General features: G+C 42.1%; 1 protein-coding gene across 1 annotated transcript in view; it reads left to right on the top strand.

Annotated features, from left to right (window-relative positions):
• The window catches only part of Pou6f2 (POU class 6 homeobox 2), a 445,133-nt gene extending 424,580 nt beyond the window's left edge, over positions 1–20,553 (top strand). The window contains exons 8-10 of the mRNA XM_004840260.4: positions 2,748–2,916; positions 12,415–12,583; positions 16,130–20,553. Of these exons, the coding sequence (XP_004840317.3) occupies positions 2,748–2,916; positions 12,415–12,583; positions 16,130–16,634 (843 nt within the window). The 3' untranslated portion in view covers positions 16,635–20,553. The remainder of the gene's footprint in view (positions 1–2,747; positions 2,917–12,414; positions 12,584–16,129) is intronic.
• The last annotated feature ends 392 nt before the right edge of the window (positions 20,554–20,945 follow it).

Genomic DNA, 20,945 nt, shown 5'->3' with positions numbered 1-20,945 from the left:
AGATATTCATAATATTTTATTGAATAAATTAAAAATAGATTTAGTCTTTAATATACGTCCCTACAGAATAAAACTTTTTGGCTTCAATTGTTGATTATATGCTCATCAAATTGGCTAATTACCTTAGGCAGATGCTTGGTGCATATTAATCTGGGTTCCTGTGTCGATTATGAACATCTTTGGTTCATAATCTAGCCTCCATTTAGGATAGTTGAGTACCAATAGGGTGTGCACTTGAAATGTAGCTGTAAGCCATTCCTTAGGAGGGACAGTGTAAGCATCCTGGGAAGATCCCTGAACTGGGGAGTGGAAACCTGGATTCCCATGTTCAGCAGCCATGTGAGTTTAGGCCAATCACTTACCTATCAGAATCATAACAGGCGTATCTACTGCATGGGAATAGCATGTGAATTGCGGAAGTTACTAATAATCATTACTACTTCCAGAACAGAAGGGGAAATAGCTCTATAAGCACATTTCCACAGTACTACTTTACCATCAATCATTTGAGGGTAAAATGTTAACTTAATACTGAAAACTCTTTAGAGAGTTAAAAGGATTGATAATCCAAAAGGTTGATGATTACATAGACCAACTGGAATTCTTACCTAGTGCTGGCGGTAATACAAAATGGTACAACCACTTTGGAAAACAGTTTTGAGTTTCTTAGAAAGTTTACAGTATGGTCCAGTTATTCCACTTCTAGGTATTTTCATAAACGAATCAAAACCAAGAGTAGACATACACTTGTATGTAAATGTTTGTAACAGCTTACTTCATCATATCCTTATAGTGGCCCCAAACTGGAAACAACCCAAGTGCCTCTCAGTGGAGATACATACTATTCAGCAATGAAAAAGATGCATTTAACAAATGGATGAATCTCAAAAACACTTTGCCAACTAAAAAGTAAAAGGAACAAGCTGTGCAAAGGTGCATACTGTGTGATTCCATTGTCCGCAGCCATACCAAGTGAAAACACAGTGGGAAAAAGCACATGACTGCTTGGACAGAGACTAAAGGGGGCATTGATTGCAAAAAGAGAGGGCAATTTGTGGAAGGATAAGAACATTCTGTATATTGATTGTGGTGGTCATTTCACAGGTATTCTCACTTGACAAAACTTAAAACTGTGTTTTAAATGGGTGTGTTTTATTATCTATAAATTGTATCTCAATAAAATGAATGAAAAAATTGAACACACAATGAAAGGCAATGATAAATGCAAAGTGGATATGCCCTTGGCTGGCTCTTAGGTATCAAGAACATAGTCAAAGATTGGTGCCTGTTTTATGAGTGGCTTCCCACTGAAGTTCAGGGCCAGACCTGATTCTGCTGCCAGGCTGAGCCTCCTCTATGACAACCTTGCATGGATACAAAAGCTCTCTGTAAACCCAAACCTTCTATACCAGTTGACAACAGGGCTATTGCTGAGGCTGATCACCCACTTGCTCCAAGCCCTGGGCCACGCTGATGCCATCTCTCTAGGAGGACAACACAGGATGGAGAGCGATCCCTTGCAGGCCTCCAAGTGGACCTGGTACCTGCTGTCCTCTCCCTTTCCTCTTTCCTTCCTCTCTTCAGCTCTGCCCCTCTCACCTCTCAGAGCAACACTCCTTTGGTGACTTGTAAAGGAATAATGAATAAACAGACATCCAGACAGCCTTCCTAGCTGGGCACAGTGACACACATCTGTAATCTCAGCACTCTGGGAGGCCAAGGCAGGAGGATAGCCAGTTCAGGCCTGGCCTGGACAACTTAATGACTTAGCAAGACACTGTCTCAAAATAAAAATGAAACAGGGATGGGAATATAGCTCAGTGCAAAGGCTCTGGGTTCAATCCCCAGTAGTCCCCTCACCGCCACACACAGACAGACTCCCTTAATGCACACAGAATTTTTTAATTAAATGAATTTTTCCTTGCAGCATTGTGACTATTAGCTCAGATCCCAAGGTCAGACTTCCTGTGTGCAGAAACCAGCTGTCCACATCAGCTGGATGAACCTATAAGACCATTCAATCTTTCTGTGCTTTGGCTTCCTTGTTTATAAATGAGGAATTGAACTTGAACCCTCAGCACAGGCTGCTGTGGGAATTTAAGGGAGAGGACATGACTATCCTTAACACAGTGGTAGCACAGAGCAAAAAACTCACAACTGGGAACCACTTATGGGATATTTTTGTCCCAACTCCACCAATTCTTTTAATTTTCTGTAGAAGGTCAGAGAGCATTTTATCAACTCCACAGGAAGGCACCCAGACTCTTGGATCTGGTAGAACAGAAAATTCCCATGTACACTCAGTCTGAGTTGGAATTTCCCCCCCAGATCCCAGGTCCATGAGATAAAATGGTGGGCCATGGCCACACATTTGCATTTTGCATTCCAAGTTGATTGTGTTATATTGTATCTATACATACTTGAGACGCTTGTCAAGCATGCTGTGATTGTACGAACAAAGAGAAAGTCCAGCCACAATCCATGGCTGAGAAATGCAGAAGATTGTGCTCTATAGCAAGCCAAGTAGGGAATTAGTAATATGTTTATAATTATTATTTAAATGCCTGTCAAACCATCAGAAATATATACAAAAAATCCCTACCTATGGTTCAGGTCCTGTGTTCTTCCTCAGAAGTCTACTGTATATTCTTGGAAATAAAATGAGTCAGCCCCAACTGAAGATTCTGTTCCCTGGCATTTTTCCCCAATTTCTCATTCGTGTATTTTTTTACATCCCCCCCATGTAGCTCCACCAGCCCTCCCAGACGTCAGTGGGTCAAGGAGCCTCCCAAGGGACCCTTCTGCACCTGGCTCACAGCCAAGCGTCCATGTCTCAAAGTCCCGTCCGACAGCCTTCCTCCTCTTCCTCCTCATCCTCCTCTTCTTCAGCTTTGAGCGTGGGCCAGTTAGTCAGCAGTAAGTATCCTTTCTGGCTCAGTTTAAACCACGGTGGCTGTCTTGTCTCTCTCTCTCTCTCTCTCTCTCTCTCTCTCTCTCTCTCTCTCTCCCCCCTCCCTCTCTCTCCCCCTCTCTCTCCCTCTCTCTCCCTCTCTCTCTCTCTCTCTCTCTCCCTCTCTCTCCCCCTCCCCCCGATCCCTCTGAAGAATTTTCTGCAGCTGCTATGCTGACATGAGGAGGAAAGTGCATGTCCAGGAACAGATGGCCCAAAAGTCCACCCCTGGCTGGTGCCTGCCAGGGCCTCCTCCATCCTCAATGGCTCTAATGTGCTGAGTCAGTCGTGCCACTCTAGCGGGGGTAAACTGCTCAGGTTGCAGGGCTGTGAGCCACAGAGTTCAGAACTGAAAGAACCAACAGGCATGGAGCCAGCAGGTCAAGCTGCTTTTCTGTGTCCCTGCTGCTCTCTTTGTAAGTGTCAGAGGAAATAAAAGAGGGTGCCTGTGGACAGGTGGGTGTGTGTGCACAGTGAGTTGCCTCTCGGGCCTGGGGGATTTGCCTGGGCTGTGGGCAGGTGGGAAATCTCTGAACAAGCATTTATAAAGGAGAACAAGGCTACAAGTAGGGCTCCATGAATAAGTAGGCTGTGTCTATGTATATATGCGATGTGATTGGACTATATAGGAATGTATAATTTTAAAGAAATTTATTAAGGCAGGCTCATAAAAATATGACTGTGTCTTCATTCACCTTATTCACCCGATCCAGCACCATGCAACTTCTCATTCTTCCTAAAGTCAAAATGACCATGAAATGTAGACATTTTGAATCAAAGAAAGATGTTGTGACAGCCACAACAGTGCAACTAAAGACACTCAGGAAAGAGGACTTCCAGAACTGCTTTAGAAAGTAGCAAAAACCACGGAATAAGTATGTTCAAAGTGAGTGGGAGTTTTTGGAGGGGAATTAATGGCAACTTTTTTACTGTAACAAATTTTTTAATTTTTCACCGTATTTGTCAATCACACCTCATACATAACTTGTCGAAATGGTTTTTGACCGTAGGTGAAGACAGCATATCTGTCACATGCAAATAAAAGCACGTGAAAATTAGTGGGTCAAGGACTAGATTAAATGTCCTTCATGCATCTTTAATACAATTTTTACTTATCTATAAAGTCAAATATCGTATACATTGATTACAATTCACCAGAAACCAAAAATCTAATAGTTGTGGATTTAAAGACTAAAGCACTGCATGCGCTATTGTGAGTATACAGGATACATGTGAATATATGTGTTTAATGAAGGTCAAGAATGCCCAGTTACAACAGGAACGATAGGCATCTTCACATAGCGTACAGCAAATCTGGTAATGCAAAGTAACTTCCTCAGATATCACACACACACACAGTATGGTCAGTTACACAGATGACTCAGGTGAGAAAGATGATTGTGTGTGGGAGCAAGATTAGAAGGATGCACTATGGAAGGATGTTGAAATGTTGAGGTCCTTCTGTAGTCTAGCCTCAACGCTTTTGATCTTAAAGATGGGTCAGTATTAAACAAGAGTTTCAGGGTTCATATGGCATTTTTCCATGGGCTCCTTATTTTAGATTGTCTAGATATGCAACCCCTACACATTTAGGCTAGCAACCATTGTCTTACTTGAATAGAATCCACATTTTTCCCAATAAAGAAATGTCTTACAGAGTTATTGTGGAAAAAGATTCAAACTTTGGTCCAACTCAGTATTCTTGACAAGTTTCTGCAAAATACAACACTTCTAAATAGCAACAATATTGTAAACGTAGGAAGCTGTTAAGCCTTGGTTCTGAAATGAAAGGGACTAAAGTCAAACATATATAATGTTTGCCTTATTATATAAGTTTGTATAAACTTATTATGCAAACATAATAAGTTAAATATGAAACAAAAGTACAAACCACTCCATTCATACATTATTTTACACAAGATGAGTACTCAATACATGTTAGATGGAGAGATGAATGCATGGATGGACAGACCATGGAGAGACAGATGAATGGAAGGGGGCTACCTCTAGTCACTTGTCACAAGCTGAACAAAGAAGGATTCGCCTTATTCAGAAATCAGTACTTAAAAAGGGCTGGATGGAGTTTCAGTTGCATAGCCGCCATTGTGACACCTGAGTTCTACGTACCTGAGGAGTGATCTGAAAAATAAAGACCTGGGGAGAGACCAGCTACACCACACACACTGGAAATAGGGAACTCCAAACTCACATGGAGAGTCTGCAGGACGATCTCATGCCAACTTTATGGTCTTCTCTGAAAGAGCAGGTCCAGGGACACCAGTGGGAGTCAGATTTTGCACCAGTCTATTGCCGGACTGACCATTGCTAAAGAATTTGAGCTTATTGCTTTAATTAGTTCCCTTCTGTCTCAATAGCCAAGTATACAATGAATATATGATATGTGTATTTATGGACTATATCTTTCTGGGTCAATAATTCGCTGTAATTCACTCACAAAATTCAGAGAAATGTGTTTATTATAAAGGACATGATCAAGAATATAAATGACAAGCTGGATGAAGAGGTACAGTGGGCAAGGTCTGGAAGCGTCCTGATGGCACATGAAGTTGAGGAGTTGAGTTCATTCAGCATCCCATGAGCTCTCTGAACTCCGTGTTCAGGGACTGTTGAGGAGGGCTTAATCACGTAGGCATGACTGATTATGAACTCAGTCCCCAGCACCTCACCTCTCCGCCATGGTTTTTAATCATGGTTTGGTCATTCTGATGTCTGACTCCCATCTTGAGGCTATCCAGAAGGCCACCAAGGTTTGCCTAATCAGAACAAAAGTTCTTCCTATCACCCAAGAAATTCCAAGTCATTTAAGAGCTCTGTGTCGTGAACCATAGTCAAAGACCAAGTATTAGAACACAAGGTTCTCCTAGCATTTCTATTACTTAGGAAATGATAAGAGTTTGAGAATCTGTGTGCCAGAAGCCAAGGACAAAGACCAGAAATATATTTATTTCTCTTTTTTTGGGCATGAGGAGGGGGACAATACTAAGGATTGAACCTAGGGCCCTCACACTGAGCTACAGCCCAGTCTTTGTTTTGTTTTGTTTTGTTTTGTTTAGAGACAAGGCCTCACTAAGTCCCCAAGTTGCCCAGGCTAGGCCTAAATTTGTGATCTACCTGCCTCACCCCTCCCACAGTGGTGGGATTATAAATAGGTCCCACTTATATTTCTTATTATATCACAATATCACAGAACCTGTAGTCAAAATCATAGTCCTCCGCATCATTGTCAAAGACCGATGCTAGTGTTGGCCAACCTGCCACTGCAACAAATGCCCAAGTATCTCGCTCACTCCAGGCAAAGGAATGCCAAGTTCATACCACAATAATGATGATAGGACCTTCGTATCCAAAGAATACCACATCTGGGCTCAGAATGACTATATAAGCATTTGTTTAACTCAGAGCCTCTGCACTGGGGTACATACTCAGCTCTTTTTTATTTCTTTGAGACAGGGCCTCTCTAAGTCACTAAATGTCCCAGTCTGGGCCTGAACTTGTGATCCCCTGCCTTGGCCTCCCAGAGGGATTGCAGACATGTGCCTCCATGGCCGACTCAAATAACTATTCTTTCTAGAAAATCATAACACTTACACATATTGCCTTGTATTAAGCCTCGCTCAGTCTCCATAGTCATCAGAGATAGATATGGTTTCTAGATGCTGAGTTTTTAGAAAGTCTAGAAGAAAACAAAACAAATGACAAGTGCTCCAATTTGGTTTTAGGCTTACAGTGTATTGTTTTTAAAATAAGCAGATTGGGAATTTTGATTGCCTGCCGGTTTTTTATTGTATTTTTCAGTGCACTCCTGGTTAGTAAGCTTAATCCTTAGACAGAAAAGGACTGGACAGTCCCAGGAAACCAAAACTACAAATAAAGACGGAGTTAGCTTATAGCATTGCAAAAACCCCTGATTCATAATTCACACCACTTTGCACAACACAGTAAAGTCACCATATTGCAAGAGGGGAGTTCTCCCAAATTGCATTGCTCACTCTCAAATGGTTTCTTACTTTTCAGAAATGTTTGCTAAGTATTCCCATTATTTTCCATGAGAATAGCACTAAAATGCAGACTAATGTCTGCATAAAATAGTTTATACTTTTGGCAGCTTCTTTAAAGATGCATGATACTCCTATAATAAAAACCCATGAGCTGGTTATAGAAGGGTGATGTTGATGCCTGGTAATCTTTCACCACATTTAGCAAATCCATTACAAATACCCAAGCAAACACTGGAAGTAGCAAAATTTTTAAAAACAAACAACAACCAAACACCACATCTGTCCTGGTGCATCCTGAGGTCTCAATTCAGTATGGGTCCAGTAACCACGCACCAAATTCTACAGAACAGGTTTGTTTTCACACAATTTGCATTTAGCTTCCATAAAAAGAATTCTTTTCATTTTTAGTCCATACATTCCACATTTGATATGGGCAAGTTCATCCTTATACTTTTGAGTCACTGCCATATTTCAAGTCTGGGTTATCCTAAATCTCCAAACCTATAGCAGAGGTTAGATTCAGGTTAAGCCCTGGTCATCATTGCTATTGTTTTCTGGCCCTGAATTTAATATGATATGTGATAGAGAAATTTGGTGAATGTTTATACTGCAAATTTTTATTATAGTAAAAAGTACATTGCCATTAATTCCCCTCAAAATACTCCTCCTTGCTTTGAACACAGTGTCCCATTGTTCTTGCCATTTTCTGAAGCAGTTCTGGGAGCCTTCTTTCAGAAATGTCTTTAGTTGTGCTGTGTGGTTGTCTCGATGTCCTGAATCAGTTCAAAATATTTCCCTTTCATTGTCATTTTGACTTTGAGGAAGAGCCAGAAGTCACTCAGTGCCAGATCTGGTGAATAAGGCAGATGAGGACACAGCATAATGTTTTTACAAGCCTACCTTTCTGCTGGATAACACTTGGCAGGGGCATTCACTGTAATTTTGATCACAGCTCATAAAAGACACAAAAGGACTTCCAGAACTGCTTCAGAAAGTGGCAAGAACAACGGGATGAGTGTGGTCAAAGGGGGGGGGTGGTATTTTGAGGTAGATTAGTCCCAATATATCTTTTACTGTAATAAATTTTTTAAAATATATTTTGACCTCCCTTCTATATTGGGCTGACTTCATCTGGAGGAAATGTCTAAAAGGTGCTGCCTCCTTCCATAGTCCAAAGAAACTCAGACTGGGCTGCCCTAGAGATGGATAAAAATGTTGGATCTACCTGGGCCGATTCAAGTATTTCTCTGGTGGTCCCAGTGAAGGAGACCTCAGAGTTAGCCTTAAAATTAACTAAGTTCCCTTCCCTGGGTCCAGAAGAATGGATGACAGAAACCATGTTGACTTATCCCAGTGTGGAATGTCAAACTCTGAGCTAGGTTGGGGCTAAAATAATATTTCAGGGAAACCCCCATTTGCCACAGTTACCTCCCGTTTCCCAGCTCCTCAAGCAGAAAAGCATATCTCTCTTAAGAAAAGGAAACCGAAGGGCCCAGATTTAGCTCAGTGGCACCACGCCTGCCTTGCAAGTGTAAGGTCATGAATTCGATCCCCAGTTCCCAAAAAAAACAAAAGAAAAGGAAACAGATACAACAGTCAAACAACCTCAAGAGTTAAAGAAAAACTTTAAGATAATAATAATAACAGCATTATTCTTTTGGGTGGTTCCAAGCATCTTCTAGACAAAGTCTAAGGAATTCTTCCTATGTGTAAGGACAAATCCCACCTATTACATACAACATAAGACTGGTTTTTGTCCAAATGTGAGTCCCTTCTTTAGATTAGGGAAACTTTGTAGGCTCGAAACTCATGGGAAAATCCACATAATGCAATTTTCCATCTGAGTTTTTTGAATAAGAACACTGATGTAAAGAAAGCTAAACAGCTTGCTTCGAGCAATCAATAAATTATATTGAGAGATGTTGAATTACTTTCTGGGACTCTGTCCAGTAGACCATCACTTTGTGTAAATTTCACAAGAATGCCTGTCTTAATCACCTCTCTACACAGAACCAGGAGAAAAAGCAAGAGTAGGGAACATGGGAGAGGAGGAAGGAATTCAGCTTCCTGCAGCAATGAATGATCACTGGGGCCTTGTGGAAGACACTGGCTCATGGCCCAGGGACCCACTTCTCTGTGCATTACAGTGAGCATTTGATCATCCACACAGCATCAGTCCATGAACATGAGCTCAGAGTCCACAGATTTCTCAATTCTGGTTACTGTCAGCGATCTACCGAACAAGCATCCTGTTCAGTGACACATACAGGTTTAGTTCTTAGGCTCAAGGAACTAGTAAGGTGATTTGAACACTAAAGACAACAGGAAAAAAGAAGAAAGGTGACGGACACAATTATATAAAATTGCTATCCAAACTGGGTGTGATAGCACATCCTGTAATCCTGGGAGTCTGAGGCAGGAGGACTGCAAGTTCAAGCCCAGTCTGATGACTTAGACAAAACCCTGTTTCAAAAAGGGAGTCTGGGTATTGGAGATGTAGTTTAGTGTGAAGATCCTGGGTTCAATAACAAGTACTGAAAAATAATTACTACCCAAGTCACAAACCTCCCCAGCACAGCACTGCTCAGTCTGGGCCTGGAGTAGACCCCACAAATCCTTCCAGATCAAATACCTGTCCCTTGTGTGCTGGTTAACTCAACTGATTGACCTCTAGGCGACTTACGTCTGCCAAGTGAAAACCACAATCCTACAAGCCATTTTATTTCAAGGAAAGTGCTTGACTTTCAGTTATTCCAGCTTTAAACCTTCACTATCTTCCCTTGCAGGCCACCAGGCCCCTCTTCCCTCCTAAGGAAAGGCCAGGCCCTTTTTTTTCTTCCACTGTACCATTGGGTACCAACTGTCTGTCCCTCTCTGTTCTACATCAGAGCTGCTCAACTATTATTTTACTATGGTTCCACTTCCCTTCCCAGGAAGCTTTTTAAACTGTTTTTTTTTGTCCTATTAACCCTCCTTTCCCCAGGTAATTTGAATACCACAGATGTACTGCACATCAAGTCTTTTATGATTATAGCCCTTTGGGAAGCCACATCCACCGTCCTATCTAAGACTATTCCTGCTTGCCCCAGACCAACCACTGGGAAGGCATGGTCTAAACACAGAGTCACAGCACCTTCTGGGAGGCAGCAGATCTCAGGAGGGTGGAGATGAAAACCAGGAGATAGATGCTCAGCAGCCAAAATCAGTTCCAGCAAACAGAGCCATAACATGTGGGTCAGTGAGGCCAGAAGAACACAGAAAATCTAGACTTTTCATTAGAAATCAATGTTGAAATGTTGCCAAGTAACTTGAAAAAAATTTGAAGTATAGAAAACTGGATTTTTCCCCAAGTTGTTCATTTACAATGCCTATTTTAGGGGTTCTTCTAAGGAAGAAACAAAGGAAGGAATTCAAGCCCATTGTGTACATGGAGGTGAATGCACAAAGGTGCTCAGGACTGTGGATTTAAGATCTTGCCAAGCAGGGAGGACTCACACAAGTCTCTCATTCGCCAGTGTTACCAGACTTCTGGGGGGAGTTTGGGGGGAATAAGCAGGATTTTAGTTCATCCTAACACCCAGCTTTAGAGGTCATCCCCCACCCCAGCCCATGCACATAGACTCTCAATATGCCACCTAAAACTTTCATGGACCTTAGCATGAGCTCCTCATCCCACCACTCCCTGCAGGCCCTCCAGGGCTCTGGTCCTCCCTGCCTCTGTGCCGGCGTGCACTCTACTCCTCCTGCTCCTGCTCCAAGGCCCAGAAAGACCCAGAGGACTCCACCCTCCTGTCCCTTGTCCCTTCTCTGTACACCCAGGCTGGGTGTCATACCATGAGTTCTTGATTATCCTCTGCCTGGTATTTTCCAGTAATTGTTTCTCATACATCAGTATTAGATCCCAGCCCCTAACAGACCTTGAACTCCTCAGAGGTTGGAACTGTGTCTTATATATCTCTTCCTCCTCCCTCCACTCAGGACCTCCAAGAGTCACTTTAAGGAAATACTTACAGACTGATTGAAAGGGTCCTACACTGTTTAGTCTTTCCATGATAAAATTATGACTAATGACATAAAAATTCTAGAGGATTTCTTTCAAGAGATGGGGTCTCACTATGTTATCTAGGCCTGGGCAACTAATTGACTTAGTGAGACCTTATCTCAAAATAAAGAAGGGGATGTAGCTTGGTTTGAAGTCCCTGGGCTCGATCCTCAGCAGTACTACAAACACACACACACACACAGACACACACACGCGCGCGCACACACAGAAAAGGTACAGTGCTGATTCTATTAAATCTATTTTCCATAGGCTAAAGGGATCCCTCCCTGTCCTGAGAGAATCTACATGTAACATTCCAGCCCTCCCATATTAACTCTCTTATATAAATGACCCTTTAGAAAATCATCATTTGGAATGCAAATTCGTTTCTTTTCCTAACAGCCAGCGTGAGTACAGTCCTAAACCTAAAGGAAACATAGTCCATCAGGGGCCTCAGACGAGAAATAGAATTCACTGAAATTCAGGGGTTATTGTGCAGAAAGAGGATGAGGACAACTTTTCACCTAAGTCCGAGGAATGAGGTGAAGAACAATAGAGACAGCTCTCAGGGAGAGTAGCTGCACAACGGGCAGGATTGAGCAGCACTTTGAAATCTGCCACTAGCCCCAGCCCATGCTGTCTCCAGCTTGGTGCTCGCTTTCATTTATCCAGGGATCAGTAGCCAGGGGGGGAAAAGTTTCATTCTCCAGCTGTTGTGTCATTTCCCTTGATAAGTCCTAAATTGACCACGTTATCCGCCACCAAAGGAGCCTTCCTGTGGTAGGCATTTTTTATTATGTGCCCTTTCAAGGGACAAAGACGGCTGTGTCAGTAAACTGCTATGGGGAGAAGAAGCAAAGACAATATTATTCTCACAGCTTTCTAAGCATGCTCTTCAGAGGGGCTAATATGAACATAAGAAATTAAGCAACATTCTCATCTATTTGCCTGGCTGCACGGTGATCAGGGGGAGTAGAAATACAAACTATTGCTTTCTCCAAGGGCAATTATTAGCACGAAAAATCTCAACCAAGACACTTCAAGTTTGTGTTTTTTGCACAAGATGTGAACACATTTGGGCTGGGAATGGAGTCGTATCCCCTCTACCAAGGGCCTCCCCTCAAGGGCTGTTATTTGCTAAATACTAAGAACAATGCTCTTGCATTTCAGAAGTGGCAGCAAGAGTGGGATGTGGCTTCACCTGCAATAGAAACATCTCGAAGGATGACTGTGCAGGTGAAATGCACTGTGACAGGAGCTTGGTGGGAGACAAGGGAAGGTTCTGTGGTATGGGTTTGCCCATCGCTCCACTGTTAGAACCATTTCCTTATACATTGTAACAGACAGGTGGGACTTGGCTGCGTGTTGATGCATTGATCCTGTTTTTAAAAACATCTCCACAGATCCTCAAACGGCAGCAGGTGAGGTGGATGGGGTTAATCTGGAGGAGATCCGAGAATTTGCCAAAGCTTTTAAAATCCGGCGCCTGTCCCTTGGCCTGACCCAGACTCAGGTGGGACAAGCTCTCAGTGCCACAGAGGGCCCTGCGTACAGCCAGTCGGCCATCTGCAGGTAACCGCGCTGCATGCTGTCACCCATCCTGGCCGGCCTGGGCCGTGTTTGTCTGCAAGGCTCAGCTTTTCTTCTTCGGGTGGGCAGAGCTGGAGGAGTAGAGCATGGAAACAAGTTTGGGGTGGATATATGCTGCCATGGGTGATACAGCTGGGAATGAGGGTGCTTGAGCGGATTCCAGGGGTCCTGGCTCAATAACTCTTGTCAACTCACCAAGGACTTCCAAGGCGGTGTCATTGGAACCACACTACCCAGGGCCCAGGAGCCTTTTCTCCTGGGCTACCAAGTCCTGTCTGCACATCTGTATTCTGAGCAAATGTTGCACAGCTGACAACCTCCATTTGTGTTAATGTTCCCACGATTTCTAGCCATAGAGATGGCCATCAGGATTTTGCAAGAAAATACACATTAAAAAAAAAATTAACCATCTGTGACCTTGAAGGAATCTTTTAACTTGCCTTTCCAGAAACAGCTTTCAAAGCACATGTTAAAGAAAGAAGCAGCTGCTTAAAATGGATCAGAAAAGAGTAGTGAGAATCTGGCCTGGGGGTGCCCACCCCCCCTCTCATTAAATAAATAAATGACCAAATCCAGCCTTGGTTGTGTGGAAGTTGATTTGGGTTAAGTCATCAGAAGCAGACCCCATGCATGCATGTATGTGTTGCACTAATCCCATGTTTATGCATGAGGTCACAGAGGCACTTTGGTAAGAGCTTTTTCCTCTTGGGCAATACCTTATGAGTCCTCCTCCATCAGGAAAAGCCAAGAAACCAACTCTAAACTCATTTAAGTGGATTTTGTTCTTGGTGATCCATGAAATGCTGTCTTTTTATCTGCTCTTTATACTTTTAATGTATTCCCCAAAGGATGGAAGTGTACTTTTCCTGCAGTTTAAGACTAAGGTTATAAATAACATCAGTATGGGGTAGTAGCTTGCAGCTCACATTTTGCTCAATGATTTTCCATAAAACCCATTGATTGTTGTTAAATACAAAAAGCACCATAGGATCCTCTCACTTCTATGGTCTCCCCTACTGTTTTTTCTTATAAGATACCTCCCTCTAGAAAATAACCTTTATTCAGTCTATACAAGGATACTACTGCTGAGAAATTTGTTTCAAGGCTTGTATATGTTATTCCAAACAACATGTACGGAAGCATCAGCACTAACAAGCAGCATCAGTGATATGAATACCGTTGCTCCCTGTTGGGAAACATTAATTTTGTTTCATCTTGACAAGCTCTTGATAAAGGCAGGCACAGGAATTTAAGTTGTTGCCAATTTGCTACTGTTGCTAAATTCCTCTTTGGCTTATTTTTAGCCCTAAAATGTGATTTCCTCTTATTGACTGAAGTGCTAGCTAATGTTTTAACTCTTACATCTGGCGTTGCCTGGGCATCCCCAATCAAATATGCTGATTTCTAAAGTCCTCCCCCAGAGGACAGCTTAAAAAGGCTACAGGATGCAGACAGCTTGGGAATTTTTTGTATCATACAGCAGGTCAGATGTTTGCACTTCGGGGCCCTTCTCCAGCTTCCAGTGTTTCAGAGAGGTCACTTTAGGAGCCACCAAGGAAAATAAATACCATAGATAACCAAATAAAAGTCTCAGAAGAGATCAAGATGGAGTACTGGGGAGGGTGTGTATGAGAACTCACACGCTCGGTCATTTCTCCTAGATTAGCTGCAGTGATTCCTAGGTGCTACCTTGAGTCCCTCTGTATCAGAGACACAGACAGAAAAGATACCACCAGTATGTTGGACATCCCTACCACAAGTTCTGCCCCCTGGCACCATGGTGCTGAGAGCCTGTTGTGATATATTGTGGCAAAAGGTGGTATGTGGCTAATGGTCACAACAAGAGCTTTAGTACAGCTTGCCAGTAAATGATTCGTTCACTTTGTATTGAAAGCAAATATACTTCTTCTTTCCCTTAACCATTATTGGAAGTTGGGTTTATTCAGAAATAAACGAAGAGGGCCCATGAACTCTACCATAGAAGGGAATACCATGGCAATCACATTAATATTTGATACTATTGGTGCTACTTGCTGCAGCATAAGAGAACTAAAACTACACAGCCAGAAATGAGATTACAGTACCTAAAAAGAGCATATCCTTTGCTGTCCTTTTGCAAAAGTGTTCACAAAACATTGTGACTAATGCAGGTACCTTATGTGAACAATTATAATAAGATGCATTCTGCAGCAAGGCAGTCATTCCTCCACTTGCGTGGAGTGCTTTAAAGGAGAGAAGGGAATTCCGTGTGTCCAAAGCTGTTAATAGAGAAGGCCGTGGATTTAGAATAAACACATAAATGAATAAAAGAAACTTTTTTTATTTTATTGAGAGTTAGTATGAATTTGGTATCAGAATGACCTCTTAAAGCAGTGCATATAATTTGTCCAGAGCGTTTTATATTTTTTAAAGTCAATGTAGCAAAGAATTGCTGATGACAGTTGATATATAGAAGACCTCATTTACAGAAAATGGTATCATTCAAGTACAGTTTGCAGATCTCACACATTAAACACAGCTTGATGTCCTGGTGGAAGAGCAAACCATTTGGCTGGATGGCAACTGAGAGCATAGGGCAGCCTTCACACACCCAGGGGTGGGGTGTTCCATAGTAATTCCAGTGTGTCCAGCTGTTTGAGCCACAACTGTAAAGCAGCAACTGGGCTATGTTATACCTGGAAAGGGAGCATGTTGTTAACTTATATATGGTGAAAATTGTTACCAGATAGAGAGGGAGCGAAGTTAAAATGAGACACAAAAGAAAGCTGTAAACAAGAACTGGTCCCAGTTATCTTAAGTGACTGTAATAACTATAACATTTTCACAACCAAGATGATGGGGAGGAAGTTAAAGAAAACCAAATTAAAATATAATCATTTGTTTGTTCCTTCAAATGTCACTTTCCTAGGGTTGTTTTGTTTTGTTGTTGTTTGATTTGGTTTGGGTTGGGGTTTTTTGTTTGTTTCTTTCTTTCTTTCAATACTGGAGATTGAATTCAGGACCTTAGCAGGGAGCCATGTCCTCAGTCCTTTTTTATTATTATTTTTACTTTTCCTATCTCATTAAGTTGCCCAGGCTTGGCTCCAACTTGCGATCCTCCAGCCTCAGTCTCCCAGAGTGCTGGGATGACAGGTGCGCACCTCCACACCCAGCTACTAGGGTTAATATTCTTACTCCAGGATTCTGAGGATGGTGGAAACAGAGCTGGTGCAGTTGAAACAAAAGATCAGACCTGAGGGTTTAGAGGGAAAAGAGCTGTGAGTTGCCCGTGTCCTCATCGTGACCGTGCGTGTGTCCTCTGTCTCTCCTCTCCCTGCCCCTCATCTGTCTGTGTCCTGTGCTTTGCATGAGCCGGCATGGTGCACGTGGGGCGGGTGGGCACTGGCTTGGGCCGGGCTGGCTCCACGCGGCTGGCTGCTCCTGTGGGGTGACTCCGCCCTGCCAGGCAGTCTAGGAGGCAGGCAGGCAGGAGGCCCACCCTGGCAGAGGACCCAGTGTAAGACTGTTCTTTCTCGATTCTCCCCCCAGACACACCATCCTGAGAAGCCACTTTTTCCTACCACAGGAAGCCCAAGAGAACACTCTAGCTAGCAGTCTCACAGCCAAACTGAACCCTGGCCTTTTGTATCCTGCCAGGTTCGAAAAGCTGGACATCACCCCTAAAAGCGCCCAGAAGATCAAGCCGGTGCTTGAGCGGTGGATGGCTGAGGCTGAGTCCCGCCACCGAGCAGGGATGCAGAACCTCACCGAGTTTATTGGCAGTGAACCGTCCAAAAAGCGCAAGCGGCGCACCTCCTTCACACCCCAGGCCCTCGAGACCCTCAACGCCCACTTTGAGAAGAACACGCACCCCTCTGGGCAGGAAATGACCGAGATTGCTGAGAAGCTGAACTATGACCGGGAAGTAGTTAGGGTTTGGTTCTGCAATAAGAGACAAGCCCTGAAGAATACAATCAAACGCTTAAAACAGCACGAGCCAGCCACCGCAGTTCCGCTGGAGCCCTTGACAGACTCTCTGGAAGAAAACTCCTAAAAAAGAGGCCCATGCACATCAGAAGCAAAATCCACAGAAACTAAGTTCCACCCTTGGGGACTCACCCAAACAGAAAGCAAGAAAAAGAAAAGAAAATTTAAAAGCACCTCCAGTGATCATCACCCTTGTATATAAAAGACTAAGCAAACCACCAAATGGACAGAATGGTTTCTACAGGTCCATTGGTTTTCCAACAAGAAAAAAAAAAGATACAAGAAATTTTTTGGAAAATTTTTAAACAAGGAAAACACCCTATGGAAGGTGTGTGTGGCGGGATAGCTCCCTCCCCCCACCTGCCTCCCCAAAGCCAGTTTTTTAAGAGCAAACCAAATAACCGCATACTTTTTTCTGTATATTACGAAAATGTGAACACATTTTAAGGAAAAAGGAAAAAAAAAAAACCTAAACTAAACCAAAAAAAGAAAAAAAAAAACAAAACAAACAAAAACTTGTATCTGTTCAAAGTGAATACAAGCCTGCCACCTGCAGGAGGGACCGTATCCTGCCAGGTTCTAAGTGCTGATTCATATGAAACCTATTAACCAAAGTCAGATATATGGCATTGCAAACGCAATCGTTCGTCTACTTTCTTCTCTGCGTGTAAAGTTGTGTTATGAATTTTTACATTTGTACTAATGGAAAAATAGGAAGCCTGATTTCTGCCATTTTCCCCATCTACTCTCTCTGCCAACGGGGTGGGTGCCATTGTTGAAGCCATTCTGTGAGGCTCACTCTTGGTTCTATTTGTTTTTTCCAGTTCTTGTTTCAGTTTGTTTGAAGGTGGGGGGCATCCTGGATCATGTGCCAAAACACTGGTTGCTTTCTTCTCACTATGACTTGTGGGTTTGAGAAAAGAAAACCGAGCTCGCCTTTCCCTTTCATCCCCCATTTCTCCCTGGCACATGGAGTCACTGGAAGGCAGTGGCTTTTCCACTACTGAAATACAGGAGAGACTCCACAGTGACTAGGGCTTTGCCGAGTGAACTGTCAACTCCGGCTTAAGCTCTAATCATGCTCACTATCCACACCAGAGCTTGGGATTTTGCTCAGTCTGCTGGCCACGTACGTGGAGAGCTGACCAAAACGAATTTTGTAATATAAACATAAGCTGCACATTTGGTTCAATACTTACATCTTTGTTATGCTTCTGTGCAAAGCAATTTCTCTCAAAAGTCTGATAGCCAAAGAAATGTCTCCAGGTTTCAGTCAAAATACACATAGGCATGCACACAGCCATACCCACCTGCACAAAGAAACAGGCCACAAAGAAAATGGTAGCGACCAGATTCTTAAGGCCCATCGAGTGTCCTGTTAATCTCATCTTTTCTGCTACTTCTTTCATCTGACACCGATCGCAGACTTTCGGGGGAGGGAACAACTGTTCTTGGGATATATAAAGGAAGCAGAAAAGTGACAGGCAAATTTAAACCATTGGAATTGGGTCCTGGAATTGGGTTCTTGAGGACAAAGGAAGTTTTAACAGTGAAGGGTCTCCACTAAAAGAAAAATGTAGAATTAGCCCATGTAACACATCAGAGTAGCCTTCACTATAAGAACTAGGGATTCATTTATTTTAAAAATAACTTCCTCAGAAGATCTGTGGGCCACAGTAGCTTAAGAAGCCCAAAGATTGTGCTGGGATGTAAAGGAAGCTGTTCAGGGCAACAGCTGGAATTGGCACCTGATCTTTTCACCCAGATATGGGCAGAAGGTGTTCCATCAAAGGAGCAGGCAAAAAAGAGCTGTCGATTTGCTTGCTGTTGAACTGTAAATATTTATGAGTAATTAATTAATAATCATGCTCATGTACTATCTAGAGATCAATTGTGAAAGGGAAAAGAAAACCCACCTCAAGTTGCCCAATTTATTAGAAATTCCACCTCCTCCCCCCCAACTCACTCCTTCCCTCCCCGCAAGGCTTCTAGTTTCTTCTTCCAGTGGCTCCTTTACAGGTTGCAGTCGTGGGACAGTATAACTGTCCCCTAAGATGGTTCGTGCAACAGTCAGGAGACTTCCAACAAAGAAATTCTTTTTTAAAAATCCTGGAAGTGGAAGCAGTTGCTTGTAAAACTGTTTTCCATTTCACCAGTCTGATGCTAACTGGACCACAACCATCCTGATCCATGCCAACTACATCATGGGTACCCATTTCACCACCTCAAAAACTGCACAGATACCAACAACCCAGAAACCCACAACTTTATTGATTAAAACAGATTTTGTATTCTCCTAGGACCTGTTCCAAATTCCATCAGGAAAAGCTCCCCAGGAAGAGAAGTTAACAAGATCACATATGACGGATGCTAAATGTTTAAATATACGCCGGCAGCTGTTACATAAGGCCTGCACAGCCCTGAGATCTGTAATTGGGAGGGTCTATCTAGGACAGTGAAAAGAGAAAAGCAGTCATCCCAAGTAGAACAAAAAAGAAATATATTCATTCCTCAGTCATAAAACCATTCACATCCAGTGATTTTTTTTAAAGTTTTATAATTTTGTATTGTTTTATAAATTATTTATAAAGTGTTGTAATGCTTCTTATATTAATTTTTTACAGATGAATTTTTTGCTACAAGGCATAAAAAGGTGCCTGAACAGATTCTTAGAAATATAAATTATATTGTGTAATGCATCAGTCTTTGGGACTACACCTGTCGCTTAATTTTATTACAACATGTCTTATTTCCACTTGTAAACAACTTCATCTGCCAATAACATTTAAGTGTCTTTTATGTTTCCATAAACTGAAGGTTAAGGTTGCCACCAACAAAAAAAAAATAAATGAATAAACACCACTTTGGGCATATGCGATTGTACTTCAAGCTTCAATATTTTTCTCACAAATTTTTAAGTTATTATCATTTTTGTTTCATTTGTTGTTTGATGGAAAATGTCAGTGGGTGTTGTACTCTACACTTCTTTGTGGGGTTTTTGTTTCCTCTTTCAATCAAAAGAAATATTTTGAACAGTTAAAAGTTTCATAAGCACTTTCAGAGTTTAGGTTCTTTATGTTGTAATCACATAGACACACACAGACACACAACATAACACAAAAGAGAGAACACAAAAGCAAAAGGAGCTAGGAAAAACAGAACAAGTAGAGGCATGTCAAAGAACTCAAGCTATAACCAAAAAGAAATCGTAAATTGCCTTTGTTCATCTTCTCTATGCTGGACCAAAGCTCAGTATTTGTAGGTATATGCACAGTGTATAGATATGGCTAAATGTTGCTGACAATCTCGCAATACTACTGTTCCTATTTTAAGAAGAAAAAAAAGGAATACAAACTGTTCATCAATGTTTTACCTCAGCGCTCTACTTGTACCCAGCTAATGACGAAGCTTAAACAAAATGGATAAAAAGGAAATTGATTTTCATTTCCATGTTTGACTGTTAGATATGTTTGGAAAACATTTTGTAATGAGCTTTTTGTCATGTGATTTGTTGTCTTCAACTTGAAATTATATGAGGCACATTAGTTTATTTGTTAAAGAAGTGAAATTTTTTTCTTCTTTTTTTTTCTTTTTCCTTTTTTTTTTTTCCTATGTGCTGTGATCTAGACTGGTCACCAGGGTCACTTAGGAGGCACCACTAAGATATCTGCTTCTCCATGCCTGGAGCAGGCAGCAGGAGGGAGGGCAGGGGAACAGACTGGGTTGTTCTGGATAAACCATCGTGATGAAAAGTTGACATGATAGACTTGTGACCGAGAAGCCAAACTGGATATTTCAAAGCTCCTTACTTGCTCTGACATTGAAACCAAAGCTGATTTATCTGCACAGGTTGCTTAATGTTTTAAAAAAATAACTGTACTTAATCTAGAGCAATATCTGTATGGTTGGTAAAGCTGCACTTTGTGTATTTCTTAACAGCTTCAGATCTGTCACTTTTAATTTGTACCATAAAAAATAAAGAGTTGTTTGACATGAGTGTCTAGGTTCAGTATGTCTTACACTCAGATATGTCACTTCAGGTGTAAGAATTCACATAAGCATATGTTGCAACCCAAATTTTAAGAAAACAAAGGGGTTTGAGGCAGACTGGTTAATATCATGATTATTTTAATTGTTCAAATGAAATACATACCAGATGAGATCTAAATATACAGGGAATATTTAAATTTAAAAATGTGTTACACCGAAAAACACATTGCCATTATTCCCTCTCAAACTACTGCCCTTTGCTTCAAACACACTCATCCCAGCACTTTTACCATCTTCTGAAGCAATTCCGGACGTCCTCTTTTGTGAGGGGCTTTAGAGGTATGATCAACACTGTGGTAAATGCTGCTGCCAAGCGCCATTCAGTGGA

This window comes from Heterocephalus glaber, unplaced genomic scaffold (genome assembly GCF_053883595.1).
Source record: "Heterocephalus glaber isolate CG9 unplaced genomic scaffold, H.glaber_assembly_v1.0 deba00001610, whole genome shotgun sequence".
In the NCBI taxonomy this organism is placed as follows: Eukaryota; Metazoa; Chordata; class Mammalia; order Rodentia; family Bathyergidae; genus Heterocephalus; species Heterocephalus glaber.
Note: the sequence above shows the minus strand (reverse complement) of the source record. Positions and strands in the feature narration are given on the sequence as shown.